The 26725-nt window shown below is 43.1% G+C and overlaps 1 protein-coding gene across 2 annotated transcripts; it reads left to right on the forward strand.

The window, feature by feature from the left end:
* On the forward strand, positions 1-26725 carry CDR2 (cerebellar degeneration related protein 2). 2 transcript variants are annotated; one of them, XM_044232737.1, is made up of 5 exons: positions 1-332; positions 8987-9099; positions 22822-22970; positions 23228-23389; positions 24839-26725. In XM_044232737.1, the coding sequence occupies exons 1-5, from the start codon at positions 254-256 to the stop codon at positions 25701-25703; spliced, it is 1368 nt and encodes a 455-aa protein (XP_044088672.1). In that variant the 5' UTR covers positions 1-253; the 3' UTR covers positions 25704-26725. The 2 variants fall into 2 exon arrangements, with proteins under 2 accessions (XP_044088672.1, XP_044088671.1); XM_044232736.1 differs by lacking the exons at positions 1-332; positions 8987-9099 and adding an exon at positions 16468-16542.

Here is a 26725-nt window from a genome sequence, read left to right on the forward strand (position 1 = left end):
CGGCGGTCCGGGCCGTTGGGCTGCTCGAGGCGGGCCGGGAAGCCCGTCCGCGGCGTGCGGTGCGCTCCGCCCCGCGGCGGCGGCGGCCGCGGGGAGCAGTTCTGGTCAGGAGGCGCGGCGGAGCCTGGGCGGCGTCGCGTCCCGCCCGAGGGCGGCTCTGGCTGAGGGCGGAGGAGCCGGTGGAGCGTCCGGGGCAGCGGCTGAGGCGGGAAGGCGGGGGCGGGGGCCGCTGCCCCCGGAGGAGCCGGCCGAGATGTTGGCGGAAAACCTGGTGGAGGAGTTTGAGATGAAGGAGGACGAGCCGTGGTACGACCACCAGGACCTCCAGCAAGGTGAGGGCGCGGTCGCTCCCCCCACCTCCACCCCCACCCCGGGCGGGCGGCCTGGCGGGAGGCCCCCGGGCGCGAAACCGTTACAAAGTTGCTCCTGCCGGCGCCGGGTGGACGCCAGGTGCGGGAAGGGCCGGCGCTCACCTGGCGTGGGCACGGGCCGCGCGCCCAGCCCGCGGGGAGGCCGCTCCTGCGCGGTGACCCTCCCCATCCCTGCGTGGGGGCCGGGCCCGTCGGGAGCGCTTCGCGGCGTAGCCGGTTGAATCCTCCCCGCGTCCCTAGGAGGCGCCGGACGGCCCCTTCCCGGCTTGCACCCCGCGGCCTCCGCGCCTCCTCGGGGACCCCCGCCCCGAGCCCCGCCCCGAGTAGGAGCTGCGGCAGGTGGTAGGGGTCGCCGCGCCAGGTGGCAGGAACCGCGCCGGGCCCGCCCCCCTCACCCTCTCTCCATCCATTCCTCCGAGAGGAACCTTTGTCCCCATTTCCCAGATGAGGAAATCGAGGCTAAAACGGCCCAACGATTTCGCCCAAGTCAAGTGCATGTTTGAACCCACGCGCTCAGAGCGAGGAGTCGTGGCCGCTGCCTAGACCCTATCGCTCCTTTATCACCGGTTTACAGCTGCTTCAGCTGGGTGTTAGAAAGTCGAAAACATTTTTTTTTTTTTTTTTTTTTGGCTTGTGCATAGATGCCAAGTGAGAGTGACTTGAGGCACTTGTGCCTCTGCGGCTTCTTGCAGTTGGAGCCCTAGCTTTTTCGTTAAAAACAGGCACTCAGATCCCGGCCTGCCTTGGATCTCTTGCCGAAGCTGTCTTCAGAGAGCCCTCTCTGAGCAGCCTTCAGTTTGGAGCCAGTGCCCCGACCTTGTTGATGTGTATTAACCCGAGGTAATTTGCATTTGGGGATGCAAATTTTTGCAAATTTTGCAAATTTTTGTGGGTTCTTAACACTGGTGCTCATTTAGTCCTCCCATCGAGCTGTGGACCTAGACTAGATACTGTTTGGGGGGCAGCTAGGATTTCCACTCCAAACTTGAGAGCAAACTTTCTTAGCTACTCTACTGAACACTCCTTGGGAATTTTTTTCAGGCGTCTTCGGTCTCTGCAGTTCTGTGAAAATCAACTTTTTCAGCTTTAAATTTGCACTGAGAATTAACATCTCCTTTAGTTGAATATGAAATAACCATGATGTTGGTTCATGGTAATCGTTGAACTTGGTGGGAACAGGGAGTGGGGGGCGGGGGAGATGCAGGCTTGATTGACTCGTTTTGTTTGCCTTTTCTGAATACAAGCAAGCTCTTTGGGGGAAAGGTGATTTTTGATATGTCGTGGACAGTCACTTGAACCAAAGTGGTTCACCGTTTCACTGAAATAGCCCAAGCTGTTAAGTGACTGCAGTGCAGTATTTGCCATCATATGTTCTCAGTGTCCACAAGGCAGATTTGTCTTCGGCTTTAACAAACCTGTTTTCAAAATTCCCCATAAGGATTGATGGCCTAGTTAGATACTTTCTCCAGGATTAATGAGGCAACCACTGCACAGTTGCAGCATATCTCTACAATAAATGAAGCAGTTTGTATAATCAAAGCTAAATATTTTTCTTTAACAAGCATAGATCTGTGAAGCTTCTCCCCCCCTTTTTTTAATCTAACAAACTTAAGCATATAATAGAGGCTCAGTCTTAATATTTGTTGACCTGAGTCAACAAATATTAAAACAGGATTACTGTTTTCATGGCTCCCTTCCATCGGGTGCTTTAGTCCACAGTGCACTTCTACCCTGTGGGAAGTTGTTAGGAGCGACCAGTTGTAAGATTTCAGTCTATGGGAAACAGATGCAACCTGTTGCCATGACATGTGGAACTCTTTAACCTCTGATCAAAGCAGAGCCATCAGATGTTCAAGTTTAATGAAACCGTAATGAGCGCAGGTCCAAACCTCCTTAATGTCAGTTTGCATTTGGGATTTGTTTGCTGCTTTTCAAAAGATTTTTACATCTAACCCTGTATGTCAAAACCCAAGTGCGTGGGGTAGGAATAGATGTGAAATTCCAACAATCATAACTTGTGAATATGGCCTATAGAAGAAGGAAGTCTGTACGGTGAAAAAGGATATCTTTGTCCCAACTTTTAAAAATTAACATGTAGGGGCGCCTGGGTGGCTCAGTGGGTTAAACCGCTGCCTTCGGCTCAGGTCATGATCTCAGGGTCCTGGGATCGAGTCCCGCATCGGGCTCTCTGCTCAGCAGGGAGCCTGCTTCCTCCTCTCTCTCTCTCTCTGCCTGCCTCTCTGCCTACTTGTAATCTCTCTCTGTCAAATAAATAAATAAAATCTTTAAAAAAAAAAATTAACACGTATACATATACAGAACATCTAAACTTCTAACGAATTTTTAAGTGTGTTAATTTCTGAAGAATTTATTATTGAGTCTGTGCCAGGAATTCATCTAGGCACCGGGGTCACAGTGCCTATCCACAAGATAGAATAGATAGGGTCCTACTCCTGGAATTGACAGTCTAGGAATCTGTTTACTAGTGGAGCCTAGTGATAGTGCCTTCTGCTATGTGCCCAGCTATAGTGCCTGGCACATGGGAGGCCCTCAGTAGGTATTTGATGCTGCATACAGTTTGGAAACAAGTCTGTCCTGTTAAACAGATTGATAAGCACATCTAATGGGATTTTATCAAATGCAGACATCTGTTTCTTTTTTTTCTTTTTTCAAACGTCCTCACTATGAAGTTTACTGAGCAAGCCTTGTTTGGAGAGAGCTGCTAAAAATGTTTCAAAGTCATTAAACTATAAACTTGTTTCCTTTAGCAATAGAAACATAATTTAAGTAAATCGACCACATCAAATTTGCTGGGGAATTCTTTTTTAAATTAAAATTGCGGAAAAATTCTAACCTCGGAAGGATGTGGTCCACCATCTATACCTTGTTAGAAACATGTAAAGCTTGTGCAGGCAGAAGGAGAAAATCCTCTGCTTTTACAGAACACTTTGATAAAGAGACTCTTTTGTCAGAGGGCTGAGTTGGCACAGTAAGAATACTGACAATGATCTCTATGGGTAAGATCCTTTCTGGGACAGCAGGAGCCTTCTGTGCAGGTAATGATGGTGCTTGCTTTGAAATGTGCCCCGAGAACAAGGTGGAAAGACTTCAGAGACGGAGTTTTCTTTTAGTCCAGCTGCTATTATAATTGTCATTTGGTGAGCTGTGCAAGCTTGGAATAAGGTTTCAAGTTCCTACTAGGTGATCAGCAAATTAGATCTTAGTTTAAAGGAACCCTCATATTTCTCCTCCTTTTCATGATGAGTACACTTTCCATGTGTACAACTAATTTGCTGAATCATTGTTGAAGGGTCATTAAAACTGGCACCATCATTTTTTAAAATTTTTTTTTTTAAGATTTTAATATATTTATTTGACAGACAGAAATCACAAGTGGGCAGAGAGGCAGGCAGAGAGAGAGAGGAGAAAGCAGGCTCCCTGCTGAGCAGAGAGCCCGATGCGGGGCTCGATCCTAGGACCCTGGGATCATGGCCTGAGCCGAAGGCAGAGGTTTTAACCCACTGAGCCAACCAGGCGCCCCATCATTTTTTTTTTAAGATTTTATTTATTTATTTGACAGAGATGACAAGCAGGCGGGGGGGGGGGGGGGCGGGGGCGGGGCGGGGAGGGAACAGGCTCCCTGCTGAGCAGAGAGCCTGATGTGGGGCTCGATGCCAGGACCCTGGGATCATGACCAGAGCCGAAGGCAGAGGCTTTAACCCACTGAGCCACTCAGGTGCCCCTGGCACCATCATTTTTCTGATGTTTATATTCAGGTTTTTGCTTTCCCAATTATAGTAACGTTAACATTGGCAACAGGAGTTACACAGAAGCATCACCAAATGACGCATTTGATTTTGTAATAGGAAAAGCTGTCAGCCCTAATGTTGTTGAATTACAGCTACAGCCTACAGCTAACATGGGAATATGTTTTCCTCACAGTTTGTGAAAACTGAAGTAAAATAAAAATATAATAGCAGGGGAATTTAAAAGTTTCAGAATTCCGGAAGAAAGATCCTTTAAAAAAAAAATCACTCAGCTGCCAGAGCTAATCTTTTGCTTTGGCATAGGGCTGGGTAGAGTACCTTCTTAGAGCTTACATTTTACACTGTTAAGGTAGATTATTACTTGCAAAGATTAATTAGTGAAAATATTAAACCTAGGAAGGTATTGATAGATTGTAATTCTCAAGCCAGCAGTAAATGTGTGGTATTTTTAGTGGCTGCCTAGCTCAGTTCAATAGGATTTAGAAAAGACAGCCTCTTAATGAAAATTCTTGTTGAGAAATAGAGATGATCGGGTACATAAGGCTTCAAAACTATATTGTTACCTTTCCTTTTGTGCCTTAATTAAAAATATAAAGGACATTGAGCATTCTCCCATTCCCCCCACTAATTATTTAGAAACACTTCTTGGGCTTACTGCCAGCTTTTGGCTCCTTTTGGTTATGGAAGCCAGATGCTACACAACAGGAAATGAGGTTTTTTTTTTTTTTTAAGACCAAAAAAAGACCCTTGTCTTTAAACTAACAGATGAAGTAATATCCTATTATGCAGTGTGACTTCACAGACACTTACTTGTAGTTGAGACTTGTTTTGCCAGAATTCTACCCTAAACTCCTATGAAATATTTAGGAGATTGAGACCTCAGGTTACTGAACCAGGTTGGGGCTTTGTTTAACTGGAAATAAGGATTGAGATAAGGACAAGTCTCAAATTCTTTTCTGCTTGCTGTTTACTGGCACAGTGCTGTGCTTGGCATCTCTTTCTGCAGCAGCCAGAGCAGGAAAGCCACTCCTGGCTGTGTATTAAAGAGTAGATGGTTTCTTAACTGAATCAAAATAGTAGAAGACGGTCTCAAGTTAGTCTTGAGTCTGGAAGAGGGTTTGGCTCAGGTTTTGATCATTAGTTAAGAACACCTTTGGTGAGTCTCTAGTCCTTCCCAGTGAGGAATTACCATCTTACAACAGGCCAGGAGAGCCTGAAGTAATGTTTGGGTAATGTTTATATGCTTTGTCTTAAATAAGCACAGTGGCTCTGTGTGGGGCTGTGTATACACATTACATGTCCTGTGAGAACAGAATAATTATTTCTGGAGCATCAGCATAGTTCCTTTTGCATTTAATGAAAATGGGAATTTAGCTTGCCTGGGATTGTGTATGCTTTCCCTGGCAGAGCAGGCAATAAAAGCCAAGTAGCTCAACTCTGATTTCTCATTGCTATCTCCAAAAACAAGTGAAAAGGTTAAGTACCTCAAGGAGAAATGTATTCCCGACCTAAAACAAAGAGGTGTGTGGACCTCCCTGTGGTGTACTCCCAGTATGAGGACTGTGAAGTTAGAACCTGTTGACAGAGGTTTCTGTTTCGCTGTGACTCATCATGTTGATTTGGTCAGGTCAGTTAGCATCTTTGTGCTTCAAATTGCCTCACTGAAAATCCAGGCTAAGTGCCTTGAAAAGATAGAAAAAGTAATGTCTTTTAATGCTTTGAGCTGTTTGTAAAGGTTCTATGCCTTGTGAATAGAAGATGTTATTTCATAGACTTGTTATCTGAGGTCTTACCCGCATTAATAGATGTTGTTAATATTTAAATCATGAGAGAATGTATTTTAACACTTGTCTACCGGCATACAGACTGATTAATTATAAATGGGTGTAAGCTGTTTTAAAATGAGCTGAAGTAGTATGTGGTAGGTGTTGATGCTTCATTTTTTTCCCAGTGAGGGAAAACTAACCAAGTAGAATACTAATTATGCACTCTAATGGACAGGACCGGGTAATAAAAGTTGTGGCTTTTCTTTTACTACTTTCTCTAGGTTATGTTTTAATGTCGGTAGTAATGAGTAAACACAAAACCTCATTTGTCAACCTATAAAAATTAAGTTTAAAGAGCATATGTAGTGAGGTTCCCTCTTTTCATAATATTTTTTCATATTACTTTTTATGACATGAAGTAAAATGACTTTCCATCATACTTAGAATAAAATTTAAACATTCTTTACCATGGGCTAAAATCCTGCATGTTCTGATTGCTGCCTACCCTCCAGCTTCCTCTCTTCCCACTCTCCCCTTCATGGTTCTGTCACACCGGCTTTTGGTCAGGTCATAGACTCTGCTAAGTTCTTCCCTGTTTCAGTGCCTCCGCTGGCTTTTTTATATGGCGAGAGCCTCATTCCTCAGCTAAAATGTCCCCTCAGATTTTCCTTGTGACCTTCCTTTCTAAAATAGATCCTTTATTCATTATCACCAAATCTATTTTTCTTTCTCACACATCACATTTAATTGGTCGATAATTCTTTTTAGCTCTGCTTTAAACACTATATGGATTCCTGCCTCTTCTCTCCATCTCTGCCAGTGTAGTCCACGCCACCAGCATCTCACCCAGACGACTGCAGCCTCCTCCCTGCTTCTGTCTTTGTCTCTTGCAGCGTGTTTACAGTGGCCACTCATCCTGTCAAAAGCTTTCTCTGGGGCGCCTGGGTGGCTCAGTGGGTTAAGCCGCTGCCTTCAGCTCAGGTTGTGATTTCAGGGTCCTGGGATCGAGTCCCGCATCGGGCTCTCTGCTCAGCAGGAGGCCTGCTTCCCTGCCCCTCTCTTTGCCTGCTTCTCTGCCTACTTGTGATCTCTGTCAAATAAATAAATAAAAATCTTTAAAAAAAAAAGCTTTCTCTGGGTTCCCTTTCACTCAGAGTAAAACCCAAAATCTTGACCTTCGTAGGCCTTACACAAGCTGGCTGGGGAACCTTAGAGCCCCTCTGACTTGTCACCATCTCTGCCCCCTCCCCATATGCACTTTGTTTCCACCTCATCGGCCTCCTTATTAGCTCCAGCCACGCCGCCTCCTAGAGCCTTTGTACTTGCTGTATCTCTGCCTGGAATGCTGGTTCTTTCGATTGATCTATGGGGTCATTTACTTGATTCAAATGTCACCCTTGTCTCATGTTCTTAAAGTTCAGCCTTCCACATCCACATTCTTCATATCCCCCTGTTAGCACTTACACTGTCTGTCTGATATCCTATCATGTTGTTTCTCCCAATAGAATAGAAGCTTCATGAGGACAGGGAATTTTTTAGCTAAGTTGACACTTGTATACCTAGTGCCTAGAACAGTGTCTGGTATTAATAATGAATGTATGCATGCACTTATGAACGAAAAGTGTTCTATCCCATTGGCAAATTTATTTCTTTATTTGCTCTCTGGTTTCTCCCATTAGTCTCTGGAAGTGTCTAGATGACAGGAACTTCATCCATTTTATGCATGGTTCTACAGCTAAAGCTTAGTAGCATAGTGCCTAGCAATAAAAACATTAGTTTGGGGCGCCTGGGTGGCTCAGTGGGTTAAGCCGCTGCCTTCAGCTCAGGTCGTGATCTCAGGGTCCTGGGATCGAGTCCCGCATCGGGCTGTCTGCTCAGCAGGGAGCCTGCTTCTCTCTCTCTCTGCCTGCCTCTCCATCTACTTGTGATTTCTCTCTGTCAAATAAATAAATAAAATCTTAAAAAAAAAAAAAACATTAGTTTGTGTGTCAGTGCATACTAATAATACTTGGACTTTGCATGCAGCATAGTTTCTGAAGTCCTCCTTTATAATTTCATTTGATGTTCACAATCTTACACTGACAGGGCTGTCTTCTCTCTAGACAAAAATACTAAGTGTAGGGACCTTTAAAGTCACCATACTGAAAGTGTTCACCTGGTAAACCGTAGTCAGAACTCGAGCTCAGGCCTTGCTCCTCAGTTCAGTGCATTTCTCACTCCGTTAAAGGGCCTACCATGCAACTTGCTACGCAAGCAAGTGTTTCAGTTACCTGTATTATTATACTAGTGTCCTTGTTTGTATCATTAAATTTTTATTTCCAGGGTATAGACAAATCCTGTCTTGTGTACATATATGCCTAAGATGAGAGAGAGTTGAAAAATGAGGTTCAAAATAGAAATATGGTTTTGTACTAAATCAAAGTATAAGCTACTGACATGTAATTACCTTAAAAACTGTCACTGCGCTGTTTATCTGGTTTGCTCATTTTGGAGAAGGACATGAAGAGAAGTAGGGGAAAAAAATGAGAGACCTGGGGCTGTGTTCTTATTACTGGTGTATTTTTCCCTTTTTTTGCCTTAATTTTTAGTCTCCTTAGGAGGCCAGGATCCATAACACAAACTTTACTTTGATAGTTGAATTCATAGCAGCCAGATTTCATGGGAACTTCAGAGACTATTGAAAGATCTACCTATATTTTGGCTCAAAGGTCTCCAGGAAAAAAGTAGACAATGAGGGTATGAATTAAGTCCAATCCATGAGCAAATAATTATGATGTTAGACATTACCATGATGAATGATCATTTCCGAACTAATGTATACTTCTCTGTAAAGTAGATCACTATTCTTCAGTCTTACAAGTAAGGGTCCATAAGAGCACGCATTACCTAGTAGAGAGACCCAGTTCAACAGAATTCTGAGTAGAACTCCACTTTCTTTCTGTGCTGTTCCACCTTCCGCTGGGATCTGACTTAAACTTTGTGTTGGGTTAGGTCTTGATTCATTCTTATTTTAAGGACTGGGTTATATAAAATGTTGAAGCGAGATCATTTGCATTATCCTAAAATTCACTTGTTGTGCTAGATCTCCAACTTGCTGCTGAACTGGGGAAGACGTTACTGGATCGGAACACAGAGTTGGAGGATTCTCTTCAGCAGATGTACACAACCAATCAGGAGCAGTTACAGGAAATTGAGGTAATTTACTCATTAAGAGCATTACACTGGGAGTTGTGGCATGTTGCCGCTGTTGACCAATCATGTTCTGCTAAGATAGCACTTTCCAAAAACCATTGGAGAGGGTGGGGCATTTGATTTATATTTTCTTTATGCTTTCACAATATATGCCTGATGAAAGAAATTTTTCTCTTCACCTTGGTGAAGTATACTAGAAGCAAATGGTCCAGTATTTACCAGTATGTAAAAACAATAAAGTTGTGAATATTATGCTTCATTTTTTTCATTTAAATGAATTATGTAATATTTCAGATATGCCAAGTGGGATAAGGAAATAATACAGTGAACACCTGTGCACCCACCACCCAGCTTAAGAAACACTCAACCGGCACTGTTGAGGCCCCTCCTTATTTTCACTTTCTTCTCCAACCACTGCCAAACACCATCCTAAATTTGGGTTTAGAAGGAAAAATTTTTTTAAGTTGTAGTACCTGGTTTCATAATGTGTTTAAACTTCTTGTGCCATTCAGAGAATTAATCAGGGATGCCTGGCAGGCTTGGTGAGTAGAGCATGCAACTCTTGATCTTAGGGTCTTAAGTTCAAGTCCTGTAATATGGTAGAATTTATTTAAAAAAAAAATCATAAAATGGATATCTCTTTGTCCTTGCTATGATCTTAATTTATTTACATTTTTGGTAGATTTTTTTAAATTAAAAGAGTACTTTTACCCCTAGTTTAACAAACTAAAATGAAAGATACTAGATTAAGGCATTAAAATGCAAGATGTGGGGCACCTGGGTGGCTCATTCTTAAGTTTCCGACTCTTCATTTTGGCTCAGGTTATGATATCAGGATTGTGAGATCAAGCCCCACATTGGGCTCTGTGGTGGGCATGGAGCCTACGTAAGATTCTCTCTCCCTCTGTCCTTCCCCATCCACCCTTAAAAACAATAAAAATTTAAAAAAATAAGGCAAATTCATAATCTCAATATCCTTAATTTTACATAAGAGCCATATTTAAGATATGTGTGTACAGTAGATCCTCTCCATCAGGATCTATGAATATAGCCAGTGATGTGACTGGCTCTGTGGGAAATAGACTCATAATTCTAGAAAGTTGTATCTTATAATGATATTAAAGTTATCAGCTATGATTTTTAGCATATTCTATATCAAAAGAGCATAGAACATACCTACCCATAATTGAATGTACAGTTGGTCAGAAACCTAAAAATGCAGAAAAACCAGGCATTTTTAAAGCTGTTAAAACTAACCAAGTGTCATGTTGTTAAGGAATTCATCCCTGCTTAATGTCATAGACATACAGATTTCGTAGAGCAATCCTAGGGCATATACATGAAGACTGTCGCATACTGTGAGATACATCTATTTGTTTTTGGGTAGAAACATAGTCTTAATACACTGTATTAGTGTTTTCTGTCAAAGCACCTTAAATCACTATAACTGATACTTATTTTAGAGTATCTCCCAAGTATAAGTGAAAAAAGCACAAATATTTGCATATGTAAAACAAAGGTGCCTATTTGTTACCACAGGAAATCACGAATACAATTCCTTTATGATCTAAGTTACTTATTTCCTAACTCCCCCACCCCATGGTATTGAGGATGATTAAACAGTTAAGACAGATTGTTGACATTGGGAAAAAATCAACAGATCTTTGATATTCTCTAAATCTACAAGTACCAGGGGCGCCTGGGTAGCTCAGTCAGTTAAGCATCTGCCTACGGCTCAGGTCATGATCCTGGAGTCCTGGAATGGAGCCCCGCAATGGGCTCCCCATTCGGGGCGGGGGGTGGGGTGCAGAGAGTCTACTCCTCCCTCTCCCTCTGACCCTCTTCTCGTGCTTGCTCGCTCACTCGCTCTCTCAAATAAAGAAATAAAATCTTTTAAAAATAAATATACAAATAACAATACCATCTATTGTCTTCTATAAGATGTTGCAAAGTATAATGGAAATGTGGTATCCGGTTCAGATATTAATGATTAAATATAAATTTAAGTTAAATATATGTATAAGCCATTCAAATAAATTCAGCCTGGAATATTCTGGCACCATTTTCTTGAATCTCTTGTTTCCATAATAGAGCTGCCGTCCTCTAGTTCATAGATCATTGTGGCATTCAACATTTTACTCTTTTTTTTTTCCCTAAGATTTTATTTATTTATTTGACAGAGATCACAAGTAGGCAGAGAGGCAGGCAGAGAGAGAGAGGAGGAAGCAGGCTCCCTGCTGAGCAGAGAGCCCGATGCGGGGCTCGATCTCAGGACCCTGCGATCATGACCTGAGCCGAAGGCAGCAGCTTAACCCACTGAGCCACCCAGGCACCCCTCAACATTTTACTCTTAATCCAAAGCTGTGTGTGTGTGTGTGTGTTTTTTAATATTTTATTTATTTATTTGATAGACAGAGATCACAAGTAGGCAGAGAGGCAGATGAGGAAGCAGGCTTCCTGCTGAGCAGAGAACCTAATGCGGGGCTCGATCCCAGGACCCTGGGATCATGACCTGAGCCGAAGGCAGAGGCTTTAACCCACTGAGCCACCCAGGCGCCCCTCAACATTTTACTCTTAATCCAAAGCTGTGTTTTGATTGAGAACAGCACCTTCATAGATTTCTTCTCTGCCATTGCTGTTGGCTTTCTTCTTTATTTTTATGAATTACTTTATGAAAGTCAGTGGGGATGGGACAAAATGGGGAGATGAAATGGCAGTGCCGGTTAAACGTGCTTACCAGCTGGAGGGATCCCCACACCCCATCACCACCACTATCAAACTGGCCTTATCGCCTGCTCAGGTCACAGCTTTTCCTGTGCAGACTTACAAGTCACAACATAAACTTCCAGTAGTCTAAAGCAAGGAAAAACTTGATGCTCTTATAAAAGGAAGCAGGTACCCACAGAGCCTAATTCCCTACTAAAAGGTGACCCTTGCATTATGTGTTTCTTATCATTGCGAACTTCAGGAACCCTCTAAGCTTTATAAGGGCTCTTTCTTTAATTCAAACCTTATGTCAGTTTTTTTTTCTTTTATAAGTAAAGTTTATATTGAAATATGCATACAGAAAAACAGAAATTCTAAATCTATAGTTGAATGAGTTTTCATAAAGTGTACTGATGCAACCGATGCCCAGATAAGAAATGAGAACTTTATCAGCTCTGTCTGTCTGTCACTCCCACTAACCAGTATTCTAACATCTAGATTTAGCCTGTTTGAACTTTGCCACTTGTACAAGTTTAAACTAACTTTTCAGATTGTTTATTGGGACTTTTTCTTACTAGAAAAGTAATACATGATCATTTTTTAAAGTTAGGAAAAGATAACAATTGAAAATCAGAAGGTCAGTCCTTATCCAGCCACCCAGAAAAATTTGAAATGAGACAATCCAGAAGAATGCTACTGGAACAAACTACTGAGAATGGATAAAGAATTGTGCAGAACTGGTGAAAATACTAGGATAAAATCCCCCAAACTGTGACATTATAGAAATAGACAACCAGGAAACTGTCAAGGGTATTTTGTAAGTAGAACTACAAATATGCTTTCAAAGACTGAGTGGGTTTCAAATAATCCTCATAAACATTGATCAGTATTTTTTCTTAGTGTTGTTTTTTTTTTAAGATTTGATTTATTTGAGAGGGAAAGAGAGAGTGCACATGCACAGAGAGAGGGAGAAGCAGGCTCCCCGCTGAGCAGGGAGCCTGATTTGGGGCTTGATCCCAGGACCCTGGAACCATGTCCCCAGCCGAACGCAGATGCTTAACTGACTGAGCTACACAGTAGCCCCAGTTCCATTTTGTTTTAAAGATTTTATTTATTTGAGAGAGAGCGAGCGCAAACCAGGGGAGGGACAAAGGGAGAAAAAGAAGCAGACTCCCCACTGAGCAGGGAGCCTGCTGTGGGGCTCCTCAATCCCAGGACCCTGAAATCATGACCCAAGCCAAAGGCAGACGCTTAACAGACTGAGCCACTCAGGCGCCCCTTAGTAATTGCTTTCAGTGTAAAAAAATTTAAACTATTGAAAGTAATGATTGGCTTCAGAGATGCCTATAGCCTGTGTGACATTATTCACTGCTGGCCTCAGGACCTCCCTGGTTTCAAGAGAGCTTATGTCTTCCTTGGAAGTTTTAAAGCATTTTGTGCTTCCTTTACTGCATTTATCAATATTCTACTGTATATTTATTGATCCGTTCCAGCCCCTCCACCCATTTCCCATTGCAGTGTTGAAGGCTGTTGCTGTGTTTATCCATGGTCTTTCACACATAGTAGATCATCAGTAAATACTTGTTGAAATCAGTATCCGTTGTTTTTTGTTTTGTTGTGTTTTTCTTAAGTAGGCACTCTGCCCAACATGGGACTTGATCTCATGACCCTGAGATGTGAGAGTCACATGTAGCCAGCCAGGTAACCCCTAAAGTCTGTATCTTAAGAGAGGAACAGATGAGCAATTTGCAAAGCACTTTGAATGATCCCTAAACTCTGGGTTTGTACCTTTGGACATTTTTTAAAGTGATGGAAGGAGCTTTGGCTTCAGCATTAGGGGATTCAAGTTTAAGCCCTCGATTCTATGGCAAATAGCTGGAGATGTTAGCATGTAAATTACCTCTTAAAACCGTGTTTGCTCTGCTGTGTAATGGTGGTAAGAATGCTTGCGCTACTTTGGCACAGGGTTGTTCTGAGAGGATGGGGTTATGTAAGTGCACAGCTGATCCATGTTATAAGAATTCTAGTAATGAAAGAATCTTAATTCAGAAAAAAATAAATCTTTTCAGTTACTGGGAAAACGATCTTAAAAAACAAGCCAAGCTTTGAATAGTGAGATTATATTATATATATTATATTATATTATATTATATTATAATTATATTATATTCATATTCATGCCCTTTTTTCCCCCTTAAATTTCCTACAGGGGAAATATTTTAACCAGGGAAAAGAGGTTTTTCAAAGGTAATAGGAAATATTTCTTGAGTATTGTAGAAGGTCATTTTGATACTAAATTTAGAGGATTTGGGTGGTAATCCCTAATATAAGGATAATCCCAATACTGCCTAAAAGCCAAATTTCCATTCTATTCCTTATGTGTTTTTAGCTGTGCTGTGTCTCTCTTTTCTTGCATTCCTGGTCAGGGTTCTGCAGGTACAAGTAGTTGCTAATATAATCTTGCTGGCCTCTCTTTTTTAAAGGTTTGTCTCAGTTGTTAAGGTGACCTATTTATAGCTTTTGTGCATAACCTGAACCTTGTACTCCTAGTCAAGGTGGCACTCCATGCAAATTCCAAGACACGTGTGTGTAACTCATGGAACTTAAACTTTGATACTCTTGCCTATAACATTGACACTTTTGCCTGTGTTTTTGCTGCTCTCATATTCCCCTCCCCATGTTTTGTTCAAATGTCTCCCTTTCTGCTATTTACTATGACACATGTTTTGGTACTTGAGCAGTTTTTGGCACTTGCATTTTGGGATCTTGGCAGTCCTGTCAGATTCATTTGAGGCCATGTATCAAAGATTCTAAATGGAGAAAACCAGAACATTAGAAGTTTATCTGTGCCTTTATTTATTTATTTATTAAGATTTTATTTATTTGCCAGAGAGAGAGAACACACAAGCAGGCAGAGAGGCAGGCAGAGCAGCGAGAGAAGCAGGCTCCCTGCCAAGCAAGGAGACCCATGTGGGACTCGATCCCAGGACCCTGGGATCATGACCTGAGCGGAAGGCGGTAGATTAACCAACTGAGCCACCCAGGCGTCCCTATCTGTGCCTTTAAATGAAGGGTAGAAAATCAGCGAACCCATTTTCTTCTAGATTCAGGAAGAATGTGGTAAATACTGATTTAAAACTTTGGAAGACAAGCTTTAAAGCAGTGTCTGCCGACACGGAGTTCTGATTCTCTGGCCCTATATCAACACTTGTTAAGAGAGCTAGTAATTTTTCTTTTAAGTTGCTGACCAACTTAGTCAGACTTCTGTGTTAGGTAACCTATTACAGATTCTTGGAGGACTAAAGGGCTTTTCTGATTCGTTTTGATTTAATAAGATTAAACTCCTACCATGTGAAAACAACCTGCCTGTCCTTAAAGCCAGGTCCTCTAAGACCAAAACATCACAAGCTCTTTGTAGATAGTTTCATTGTGTTTTTATTACAGGTTTATATATCAAACGAGGGGTACTTGACTGTAGTTTTGTTTTGTTTTTTGAATACATTAGTCCTCCTCACCTCCCCAGATTGTGGTTGCACTTTCCGCAGTTTCAGTTTTGTGGGCAGCCCCCATCCAGAAGCAGATGATTCTCCTTCCGTCACATGGTCGGAAGATCCATGGTGGCTTCACGCTGTGTCACAATGCCTGCCTCACTCACCTTATCTCGTCACATGCTATTTTATCATCTCACAGCATCACAAGAAGTGCCATACGGCACAATGAGATCCTTTGAGAGAGACCACATTCACATAACTCGTATTACAGCATATTGCTATAATTGTTCTATTTTATTACTTTCTTGCTGTGGCAAATTTATAAGTTAAACTTTATCATAGGTGTATATGTATGTATAGGGGAAAAAACATAGTTGTATATTTAGGGTTCAGTGCTATCCACAGTTTTAGCCACCTCCTAGGGGTCTTGGAATGTATCCTCAGTGGATAAGGGGGGACTGCTCTAGCCTCTTTGTACTTTATTTGAATATTTACTTCTTTCCTTTATATTGGCTACAACTCTAACTTGAACATTATATCTTTAAAAGAGAACAGTGGGTCGCCTGGATAGCTCAGTTGGTTAAGCGCCTGTCTTTGGCTCATGTCATGATCCGAGAGTCCTGAGATGGAGTCCCGCATTGGGCTCCCTGCTCAGTGGGGGGCCTGCTTCTCACTCTCTCTCTGACTGCCACTCCGCCTGCTTGTTCTCTGTCGCTATCAAATACATAAAATCTTTTTAAAAAAATAAATAATAAAAGGGGGCAACAGTTTGGGGTCCACATAATAGCTGGTAGGAGTTATAAATGTCTTTCAGATTACTGGGAAGTATCTGTGCCATGGGAATAAATACAGAGAAGTCTATAACTGGGGCAAGAGGGGAGGGAATTTGTGACTATTAGGACATTGTCCCAAGAGGGTTATAACCAAAGCCCTTCTTAGAATCTTTCAATTAAGTCTGAATATTTCAGCCGTCTTAGTTGTGGTAGAGAGCATGATAAGCTGTTGTGAATAGAGGTGTAGAAATTGCCATTTTGGGGCGCTTGGCTGGCTCAGTCGGTCGAGTATGTGACTGTTAATCTCAGGGTCATGCGTTCAAGCCCCACATTGGGGGTGGAGCCTACTTAAAGAAACTGCCATTTAGCCAATGTTATTTTGAATCCCTACTATGTGTTAGGAATTGTGCTAAATGGACTAAAGAGAAAAGAGGCTTCCTTTTTCAAGGAGGATTAGAAAGACTGGACACTGACAGGTAAGCATTTTGGTGGTTTATTGTGCTAACTGTTTTGAAGGAAATGAATAAGGTGCTGCTTGGGTGGTTTGGAAAGGCTTTTGAAGAGGTTACGCTTGAACAGAGGCCTAAAGGACAATCAGTTCTTAACCATTTTTGTGTCATAGATCCCTTTGGTTGCCTAGTGAGGTCTGTGATAATCGCCTTAAAATACGTAGAATAAAAGGGAATCTGTTATATTGAAATGCCTATCAAAATATTGAAAAAATAAGTGTGTGATACGGTAATGTGTTTTGTTATTAATATATTAAATACCCAGATGTAATTGTCAGTCTAAAAACTAATGTCAATTAGTCATGAATGTAACCAATAAATCAAGATTTCTGCCACCACTATCAAATTATATGAAAATAACCTGTGATTTCTGTTGGCAATGAAGTCCTAGGTACCCCATTATACTACTGATGGCTTGTTGCCTCCATTCAAAATCAAAGGAAGTGCTAAATGTCAGAAACCAGAGAAAAATGAAGATGTAACTTCTCCCTCATCCAAATTCATAGATGCTCTCAGTTCTGTGTGGACCGCAGGTTGAGAACTGCTGGTTAGATGGAGCCAGCCGGGAAAAACACATCCCCGAAAGGAAGGGGGGCTTGCTTAGAGTGAGGCAACTCCACAGTTTAAAGATAAAGGTACACCGAGTGTAAAATAAAGATGAATTAATAGCTGCCTTGTGAAGCTGGAAGAGCCACCTAAGAGACAGTTGGGAAAATATTAATTTACTCTGAAACACAAGTAGATGATAGTAAGGCATTATTGGGGTTCTTTTAGGTATGATTAAAATATAGTTAAAATGAAAAGTCTTTTCTCAGAAATGAATGAATATGTATATTTGACTTAAGATGTCTTGGTTTTGCTTTAAAATGACTGGATATGAGGGGAGAAGAAAAGTAGAGATGCAACAAGGTTGATAATTGTTGAGACTGGATGATGGATACGTGAGGGTCCGTTAAACCATTTTTTTCCCCATTTAGGTGTTAGGAATTATCCATAATAATTCTAAAAACTTTAGTTTTTAGTAGATTAAAATTAGCCATCTGTAAAGAGTCCATACTTAGGTAGACTGAGGAAGCCGCACACAAGGTGTTATTGCAGGGATGTGTAACTAGGAACGTACGAAGTTGAAGCTTGTGAAGAAAGCTGCCGGGGCATTTGTAACATCGCTTCATCTTAGTGAAGAGCTACAGCCAAACTAAGCCCTAAGGAGGGAAAGAGTAAACATTAAGCTTAAGAATCATTATTGATCCAAATGAATGCTGATGGCCTCCTGGACCCAAGAGAAAGAGGCATTGGTTTGGGGAAGGGGAGACACCCAGGATTTTCCAGGTCCAAGATCAGCATTTCTCTAATAAGTGTGATCCGTGGACCATTTGTACTGACATCACCTGGGGTTTTTGCTGAAAATGCAGAGTGTTGGCTCTATTCCAGTCCCACTGACTCAGAATTTTAGGAGAAAGGGGCCCAAATTCCTATGAGCTTAATAAAGCCCCCAAATGAATCTTAGCACACTAAGTTTTCAAACTGTAACTATAGGTAAGATGACAATAGCTGCGTCTTACTGAACAGTTTTACCACATGCCCGCGCCATGCTGAACCCTTCACACAGTTGAACCTTACAGCAACCCTTGTGCGGTAGATGATGGGGAAATCTTGCGTGAGAAAAATTAAGCTACTTGCCAAAGGTTACCTGGTTAGAAGTGGTGAAGCAGAACTTCAAATTCTCACCCCAGAGCCTATGCGCTTAGCTATTGCTGCCTCCCACCGGGCTCTTTTCTCTGATCCTCTGCCCTCCAAAAGTTTTCTCTGGGAACTGACCTCTCATCTGCATTCTACGAGGTGGATGTGTCCTAAGAGGATGTGAATATTCTAATCACTGGGCAGAGACAGCTCCTGTCGTAAATTAATAATTAGTGTCTGGTCTATGCGTTAGCCTTTTTTCAATTGTTGTGAATCCGTTCCAAAGAATACTTGAGACCTATACTTGATATAAAAGTAGTTTGTGAAATTTCTGAACTTATTGTATGTATCCCTGTACTCTAAACCTTTGTTCCTAAGAGATTGAACACCTTCCCATTAGTGACAGGAATCTGCTATGACATTGCTAACCAGAGGACAGGATTAAGGACCTCCTCCTAGGAGAAGCTGGTGGGTACTGGGGAGAAGAACACACACGCACAAGCTTTTACAGGAACTGTGGTTGGTGTGTGCTCACTTCCCTTATTTAATACTTTAAGTCTTATAAGATAGGTTAGTCATTGAACCACAACCCCTTATTTTCAATTCTGAACACAAAAGGCATGTAAAACAAGATTACTTTTTTCTTAAGCTTGCAGCAGATTCATTTAGCAGCAAACCCTAACCTGAACCTGTTTATAATCCTTATTCATACTTTTCAGTGCAGAAATATTAATGTCAATTACAGGGTGCTGCCCTTACCTCACTGTGAGGATGTTTTAAAGTGTATGGTGTATGTGCCATGTTGTCTTTCTAAAATTTAAAGAATTTTCCAAAGACCTTTTTGGCCCCAAGAGTTTCAGATGAGAAAGTTGAAGTTACAAGAGTTGTGTTTTCTCAACACGTTGCTACCAAGTTAGATAACTAGATTATTTTAAAAGGTCCTATAAGGTTTTGCTACATTGTGTTTTAAAGAGCCCACTGAAAATCATTTAGCACATTCTTTGAAGGAAGTCTATTAGCTTTGCAAATACAGTTGTACAGTTGACCCTTGACAACACAGGTTTGAACTGTGTGGGTCCACTTACCCAAGGATTTTTTTTTTTTCTGATATAGAACAGTAATGTAAGAGTCTCTTATGGTTTGTCTCCCTCCCGATCCCATCTTATTTCATTTTTTTCCCTCCCAACCCCCAACGATCCCCCCCCTCTCAAATTCCTCTTAATCTCACAAAACAAACTTGGGGGAGGTTACTGGGGCGTGAGAGGTAGGTATAGGGTGGCTGGGTTATGGACACTGGGCAGGGTATGTGCTATGGTGAGTGCTGTGAATTGTGTAAGACTGATGATTCACAGACCTGCACCCCTGGGACAAATAATACTAGTATGTTAATTTAAAAAGGGGGGGGTGGGAAGAACAGTAGTGTAAATGTATTTTGTCTTCCTCGTGATTTTTTTTTAAAGATTTATTATGTAAGAGAGAGCAAGCGAGCAGTAGCAGGGAGACGGGCAGTGGGAGAGGGAGAAGCAGACTCCCCACTGAGCAGGGAGCCTTAAGGGGGGTGGGGGCAGCTCCATCCCAGGAGCCTGGGATAATGACCGGAGCCAAAGGCAGACCCTTAACCAACTAAGCCACCCAGGTGTCCCTCTTCATGATTTTTTTTTTTTTAATTTTATTTATTTATTTGACAGAGAGAAATCACAAGTAGATGGAGAGGCAGGCAGAGAGAGAGAGAGAGGGAAGCAGGCTCCCTGCTGAGCAGAGAGCCCGATGTGGGACTCGATCCCAGGACCCTGAGATCATGACCTGAGCCGAAGGCAGCGGCTTAACCCACTGAGCCACCCAGGCGCCCCTCTTCATGATTTTCTTAACATTTTCTTTTCTCTAGCTTACTTTATTATAAGAATATGGTATCTAGTTCATATAAACATATAAAATGTGTTAATCAACTGTTTATGTTATCGATTTCCAGTCATTAGGAGGCTATTAAAGTCTTGGAGGAGTTGAAAGTTATACAAGGATTTTTGACTCTGTGGGAGTTGGTGCCCTTAACCCCACATTGTTCAAGAATCAATGGTATAGTTGTATAAAAAGCTCCAAGAAAGATGTTGTTGTTGTTGTTTTTAAGATTTATTAGAGAGAGCAAGTGGGAAGGACAGAGAAAAGAGAATCCCAAGCAGACTCTGCTGAGCATGGAGCCCACTGCAGGGCCCAGTCTCATGACCCTGAGGTGATGACCTGAGCTGAAACCAAGGGTCAGACACTTAATGGACTGGGCCACCCAGGTACCCAAGACATGACTTTAAAAACACTTTTCTTGGGGCAGCTGGGTGGCCCAGTCCGTTAAGTGTCTGACTCTTGGTTTGGGCTCGGGTCATGATTTAAGGGTCATGAGATTGGGATCCACCTTCAGCACAGAGTCTGCTTAAGACCCTCTCTCCCTCTAGCCCTCCTCTATGTTCACGTGCGTGTGCTCTCTCTCTCAAATAAATCAATCTTTAAAAAATAAAAGTCATGTTGGGGCATCTGGGTGGCTCAGTTGTTAGGCATCTGTCTTTGGCTCTGGTCGTGATCCCAGGATGCTGGGATCAAGCCCCACATCAGGCTCCCTGCTCAGCGGGAAGCCTGCTTCTCCCTCTCCCACTCCCCCTGCTCGTGTTCCTGCTCTCACTGTCTCTCTCTCTCCGTCAAATAAATAAAATAAATAATCTTTATAAATAAATAAATAAAAGCCATGTCTTCGGGCACCTGGTTGGGTCAGTCAGTTTAATGTCTGACTTTTGAGGTCTTGATCTTAGGGTTGTGAGTTCAAACCCCGCATTGGGCTCCAATCTGGGCATAAAGCCTGGATGGATTTATGGATGGATGGGTGGATGGAAAGAATGAATTTAAAGCCATGTCATTGTTCTGTTGCCATTTGATCATTGGTGACGCTTCGAACCTACGTTTTTTTTCCTCTTTATAGTCGCGCTCCAGAGAAATATTATGAATATTTCATTTGAAATAAATACTGTGTTTCATTGTCTTCTGGTAGAGTTGAGTAGGAGAGGGAGCCAATGTAATTTAACACTGAAGCATGAAGACTGTGATTATTTCCCTTTATCCTTGGCTATTTAGAAAGGAATCTTAGCATTATCAGAATAAATAATCTGGCATATTTCTCATGGATCAGGAGGATTCTAGTGATAACACTCTCACAGTATTAAAAATAAGAATCTTTGAATCATAGTAAGCTAAATATCTCTTTCTGCTTAAATTAATGTTATTTTCCCCCATTTTTGGCTCCAGAATGGCTCCCTAGGAGAAAAAAAATTGGATTTTTTTTCCCGCAGACAAAAAGTCCCCTAAAATTCTCTACTTTAGGCTTTCTTAATTCTGTAAAACATGATATTTTTGCTTAAACATTAATCATGTTCCATTGCTTTTTCTCTTGAGGGATTGTCAGTCTCTTTAGATTTTCTTGTTGAATATTAGTTTTATGCATGTATTGTGCTTTGTAAGAGTAGACTAGCCTCATGATACGTAGGATGTTGGTAAGCATTAAGGTAAATAAACATGTGGGGCGCCTGGGTGGCTCAATGGATTGAGCCACTGCCTTCGGCTCAGGTCATGATCTCAGTGTCCTGGGATCAAGCCCCGCATCAGGCTCTTTGCTCAGCGGGGAGCCTGTTTCTCTCTCTCTCTCTCTCTCTGCCTGACTCTCTGCCTACTTGTGATCTCTCTCTCTGTCAAATAAATAAATAAAATCTTTAAAAAAAAAAAAAAAGGTAAGTAAACATGTAAAGGATGGCCTGTACTTATTTCCTATTAGACAAGTACTTTAACTGGGATTTAAAGTTTTTCTTTACATAAGATAAACCTGTGGCATTGTGGCATAATGAAAATCATGTATTTGATCTTCATCTCTAGCTCCTGGCACAGAGCTTCTAAAAAACTTGGAATTCCCTAAGTGATAGAATGGGAATTGGTTGCCAGAAGGAACACAACCATGTTATTAGAGGATTAGACCATCAGTCCAACCCCTAGCCTCTGGGGTGGGGGGACCAGGGCTGGAGATTGACTTTAGTCACACGTGCCTATGCAGTGAAGCTTCAGTAGCCCCTGAAACAAGGAGCCCATGGATGTGCTGGAAGGGTGGGGCGTCTGGAGAGGACCTGGAGGCTCGGTGCGCCTCTCCACGCCTGTCCTTGGCCCTGTGCTTCTCTTCCATGTAGTTAACCTTTTTAATAAAGCAGTCAGTGTAAATAAAGTGATGTCATGAGTTCTGTAAGTTAATGCAGTGAATTATTGAACTTGAGGGGAGAGTGTGGGGACCTTCAGTTTTGCAGCTGATTGGTCAGAAGTACAGGTGGCTTCTGGGTCTTGCACCTGGTTTCTGTGCTGGGACAGTGACATGGGACCGAGCCCTTCTAACGAGCCCTTCTAGTGGGGTGACTGCAGGCCGGGAGTATCAGAATGTAATTGTAGGATACCCAGTTGGTGTCAGAGAATCAAAGAGTCCGTATTAGAGCCCTGTAGGTATTTTGTCTGTTTAATGTGTAACCTGGTCGCAGTCCTTTTCTCTTACAGTATCTGACCAAGCAGGTGGAGCTTCTACGGCAGATGAATGAACAGCATGCAAAGGTTTATGAGCAATTAGATGTCACAGCAAGGGAACTGGAAGAAACAAATCAAAAGCTAGTTGCTGACAGCAAGGCCTCACAGCAAAAGATTCTGAGGTAAATTTTCTAGACCCATTGAGTGAGCCCGAGGGGGAAGTCATTTAGTATAAACTAGAATAGAATGTGGCTGTAGTGGGTTTCGGTCAATATGGGGTACGGTTTAATTTAATTCTTTATGGAGAGTAGAGATTAAATAGAAGTCTTTTCCAATTAAGAAAGCCCAGTTTGAATGGCTGGCAACTAATCTCTCCTCACTGCTAATGCCCTTAATTTAACATGACAAGCAGCAAATGGCTTCTGTCTGTTCCTCACAGTCTGACCGAAACAATCGAATGCCTACAAAACAACATTGATCACCTCCAGAGCCAAGTGGAGGAGTTGAAGTCATCTGGCCAAGGGAGAAGGAGCCAGGGGAAATGTGACCAGAAATCGGCACCCAGCTTCTCGTGTCTGAAAGAGCTGTACGACCTCCGCCAGTAAGAGCCTGCCCTTTTATGGCATCGATGAGCAGGGGAGTATCTTGTGTCCGCGACACATGCTGGACTTCAGTAGATTGAAAGGACCCTTTTAAGAAATGCCACTTGACGGGCGCCTGGGTGACTCAGTGGGTTAAGCCTCTGCCTTCGGCTCGGGACATGGTCCCAGGGCCCTGGGATCGAGCCCCACATCGGGCTCTCTGCTCAGCAAGGAGCCTGCCTTCCTTCCTCTCTCTTCCTGCCTCTCTGCCTACTTGTGATCTCTGTCTGTCAAATAAATAAATAAGATCTTTAAAAAAAAAAAATGCCACTTGGCAATTAGACTACAAGTGTTTTGAGCAAAGCCACTTAGACCTACAGCTGGTAGAGTTCTTAGGTATTAGTAATTCTGCAAAAACTTATTTTTGGCGGTCTTGGGAGTATTCATTTCAGTGCTTTTCCTGTTAAGTCTTAGCTAAACTAAGGTGCAGTGCTTCTGAGAGACTACAGGTTTGGGAGTTGTGTTTCATAGAGTGGAAAAAATTGGAAATTTCAATGAGACCAGCTTTTTGCCTACAGAAATGCCTTTATAATGTAGAGTTAAGAGACGGCATATTTAAGAACTGCTCCTTGAACACCTGGTATATGGCACGTGCTGTGCCAGACAGGAGGGGCAGTGAGCAAAATACAGTCCCTGCCCTCATGCTTCCAGTCTCTGTGAGACGCAGACACAGACCATCACACAAATAAGCACAGTTAAAATTACCAACAACTCTGCACAGGAGAGCTACTGGCTTCTGGCTCTCGACCTTGACTGTTCATCAGGTCACTTTGGACTTTTTCAAACAGCAATACCAATGAGTCCCTCAGGCCTAAATCAGGATCTCTCGGTGCCGCTGAAAAGCTGCTCTGGAGATTCCGATGTGCGGGCAAGGTTGAGAACCACTGGGTCATTCTAGTTTCCTTGACAAGTATCAGTCATACCTCTGGTCTTTGAGAATAGGTGTTCTGTAGTACTTCTAATATTTATTTGTTTCTTTTTAAAGATTTTACTTATTTGTCAGCACAAGCAGGGGGCGCAGCAGGCAGGAAAGAAGCAGGCTCCCTGCTGAGCAGAGAGCCCGATGTGGGGCTCGATCCCAGGACCCTGGGATCATGACCTGAGCTGAAGGCAGACGCTTAACCCACTGAGCCACCCAGGTGTCCCTCTATAGTACTTTCAATGGTTAAAAAAAAGATTCACAAAAATTATGTTTTCTTACATGTGTAAGAAATTATTTGCTAGCCTTGCACAGTTACATTTTAACCATTGCTCTTGTGCAGAAAAGGCAGAAAATTGATCACTGTCACAGTTCCTCAAAAATACTGAGTTGAAAAAAAAACTAATCTCCCTCTTTTCATTCCCAGTTGACCTGTGTAACATATACACCTTTTTTTTGGTAATACATTCTTTCAACATTTTTCTCTCAGACACTTTGTGTATGACCACGTGTTTGCCGAGAAGATCACTTCCTTGCAAAGTCAGCAAAGCCCTGACGAAGAAGAAAATGAGCATTTGAAGAAAACCGTGACGATGCTGCAGGCCCAGCTGAGCGTGGAGCGGCAGAAGCGGGCGGCCATGGAGGAGGAGTACGGGCTCGTGCTCAAGGAGAACAGCGAGCTGGAACAGCAGCTGGGCGCCGCGGACGCCTACCGAGCGCGGGCCCTGGAGCTGGAGGCCGAGGTGGCCGAGATGCGGCAGATGCTGCAGTCGGAGCGTCCTTTCGTGAATGGAGTCGAGAAGCTGGTGCCAGACTCTCTGTTCATCCCTCTCAGAGAACACGGCCAGAGCCTGCTGGAGGAGATGCTCCTGCCTGGGCCGGAGGCGCCCAGAAGGCCCCTCAAGCGCAGCAGCAGTGAGACGGTGCTCAGCAGCCTGGCGGGCGGGGACATCGCGCGGGGCCATGAGGAGACCTGCATCCGGAGGGCCAGGGCCGTGAAGCAGAGGGGCATCTCCCTTCTGCACGAGGTGGACACTCAGTACAGCGCCCTGAAGGTGAAGTACGACGAGCTGCTGAAGAAGTGCCAGCAGGAGGAGGACTCCCTGTCCCACAAGGCGGTGCAGACCTCCAGGGCTCTGGCCAGAGACCTGGCCGGGACCAACGCCCAGCCCGAGCCCGGCGCCAGCGGCTGGGAGCCGGCCTCTGCCACCCCAGAGCGCGGCAGTTCCCCCACCACCACGGCCCCTCCGGAGTACAAAGCGCTCTTTAAGCAGATCTTTAGTTGCATCAAGAAAACTAAGCAGGAAATAGATGAACAGAGAACAAAATACCGAACTCTTTCCTCTCATTCCTAATTCAGCCTCCAGCTCTGCTACTAATTTGTCCCCTTCCTTTGACCTCTCTCTCTCCCGACCCGACAAGTGTTGGATACTGCTGTGACGTTGGCCTCGCCGCTTTCCTTATTTAGCAGCTGGAACAGCAGCGGGGGAAGAAGGCGGCTGCCAGTGTCCACTCGACAGTCCGGTTCCATTTACGCTCCTCAGGAAACCCCACGACACACTGGCCTCTGGCCGGCGCGCTGATGAGGCTGTGATTCCTTGAAAAGTCCCAGAACCAGTGGACAGAGAGCCATGCTCCTAAGGGAAGCAGGCCTGGAGTTACTGCGGCATAGAAGCTGGTGTGGGGTATATAGGGGCCAAACAAAACTAAGGCAACTCCTACTGCCTCCTTCTCAAAACTCAAAGTCAGATGGCTGCCAAACCGAAGTAGCTTTCACAAACACTGTTGGATACTGTGAACTCATTAAGAAGAATGTCCAGGAGAAAGCAGGGGCCTAATCCAAAATAAATGGCATTAACAAATACTCCAAGCCTTGAGTTGTGTTACGTCTGCTACCAGTTGAGCTGTGACTGACAAGTAATCATAACGCATCTAAATCCAACTGAAACCAAACCAAACTGAAGGGCAAGCTCTGGTTTGACCAAAGCGCGCTTGTTCGCACAGGCCCTAGAGGGCCTCCTTCCCTCCATTCAGATGTTTTTACTCAAAGCTGTAGTGGGTAGCATAGGCAATTATGTAAGTCATTCTCAAAGTCAAACTAAGGAAGCAAGAGGAAACCCCTCACTCCTGTGTTGTCCAAGGTGGGGAAGCTGACTTGTGGCTATAAGCCGCCCTTGCTCAGTTCCTGTGGTTCCTAGAAATGTTTTTGACTTGCTGCAGAAATTCCTGTCTGCTACTTTACTAAACAGTATTGTCCTGTGGGAATCCACTCCTCTTCTCACTTGTGTACTTTTAATTTAAAACTATTTAAAAGAACTGAAGTTCCAGTTATTGTATATTATTTTTCTAAAAACCAAATAAAACTATCTATGAAAAT

The sequence above is a fragment of the Neovison vison genome, chromosome 14 (assembly GCF_020171115.1).
Source record: "Neovison vison isolate M4711 chromosome 14, ASM_NN_V1, whole genome shotgun sequence".
NCBI classification, from domain to species: domain Eukaryota; kingdom Metazoa; phylum Chordata; class Mammalia; order Carnivora; family Mustelidae; genus Neogale; species Neogale vison.

What these genes read in the sequence shown, in the direction of transcription:
- CDR2 (XM_044232737.1), top strand. Translation starts at nt 254, where the DNA reads ATGTTGGCGGAAAACCTGGTGGAGGAGTTTGAGATGAAGGAGGACGAG. An exon ending in AGCAGTTACAGGAAATTGAG is followed by an intron (nt 9,100 to 22,821) that starts GTAATTTACTCA and finishes TTTCTCTTACAG; the next exon opens with TATCTGACCAAGCAGGTGGA. An exon ending in GAGCTGTACGACCTCCGCCA is followed by an intron (nt 23,390 to 24,838) that starts GTAAGAGCCTGC and finishes TTTTTCTCTCAG; the next exon opens with ACACTTTGTGTATGACCACG.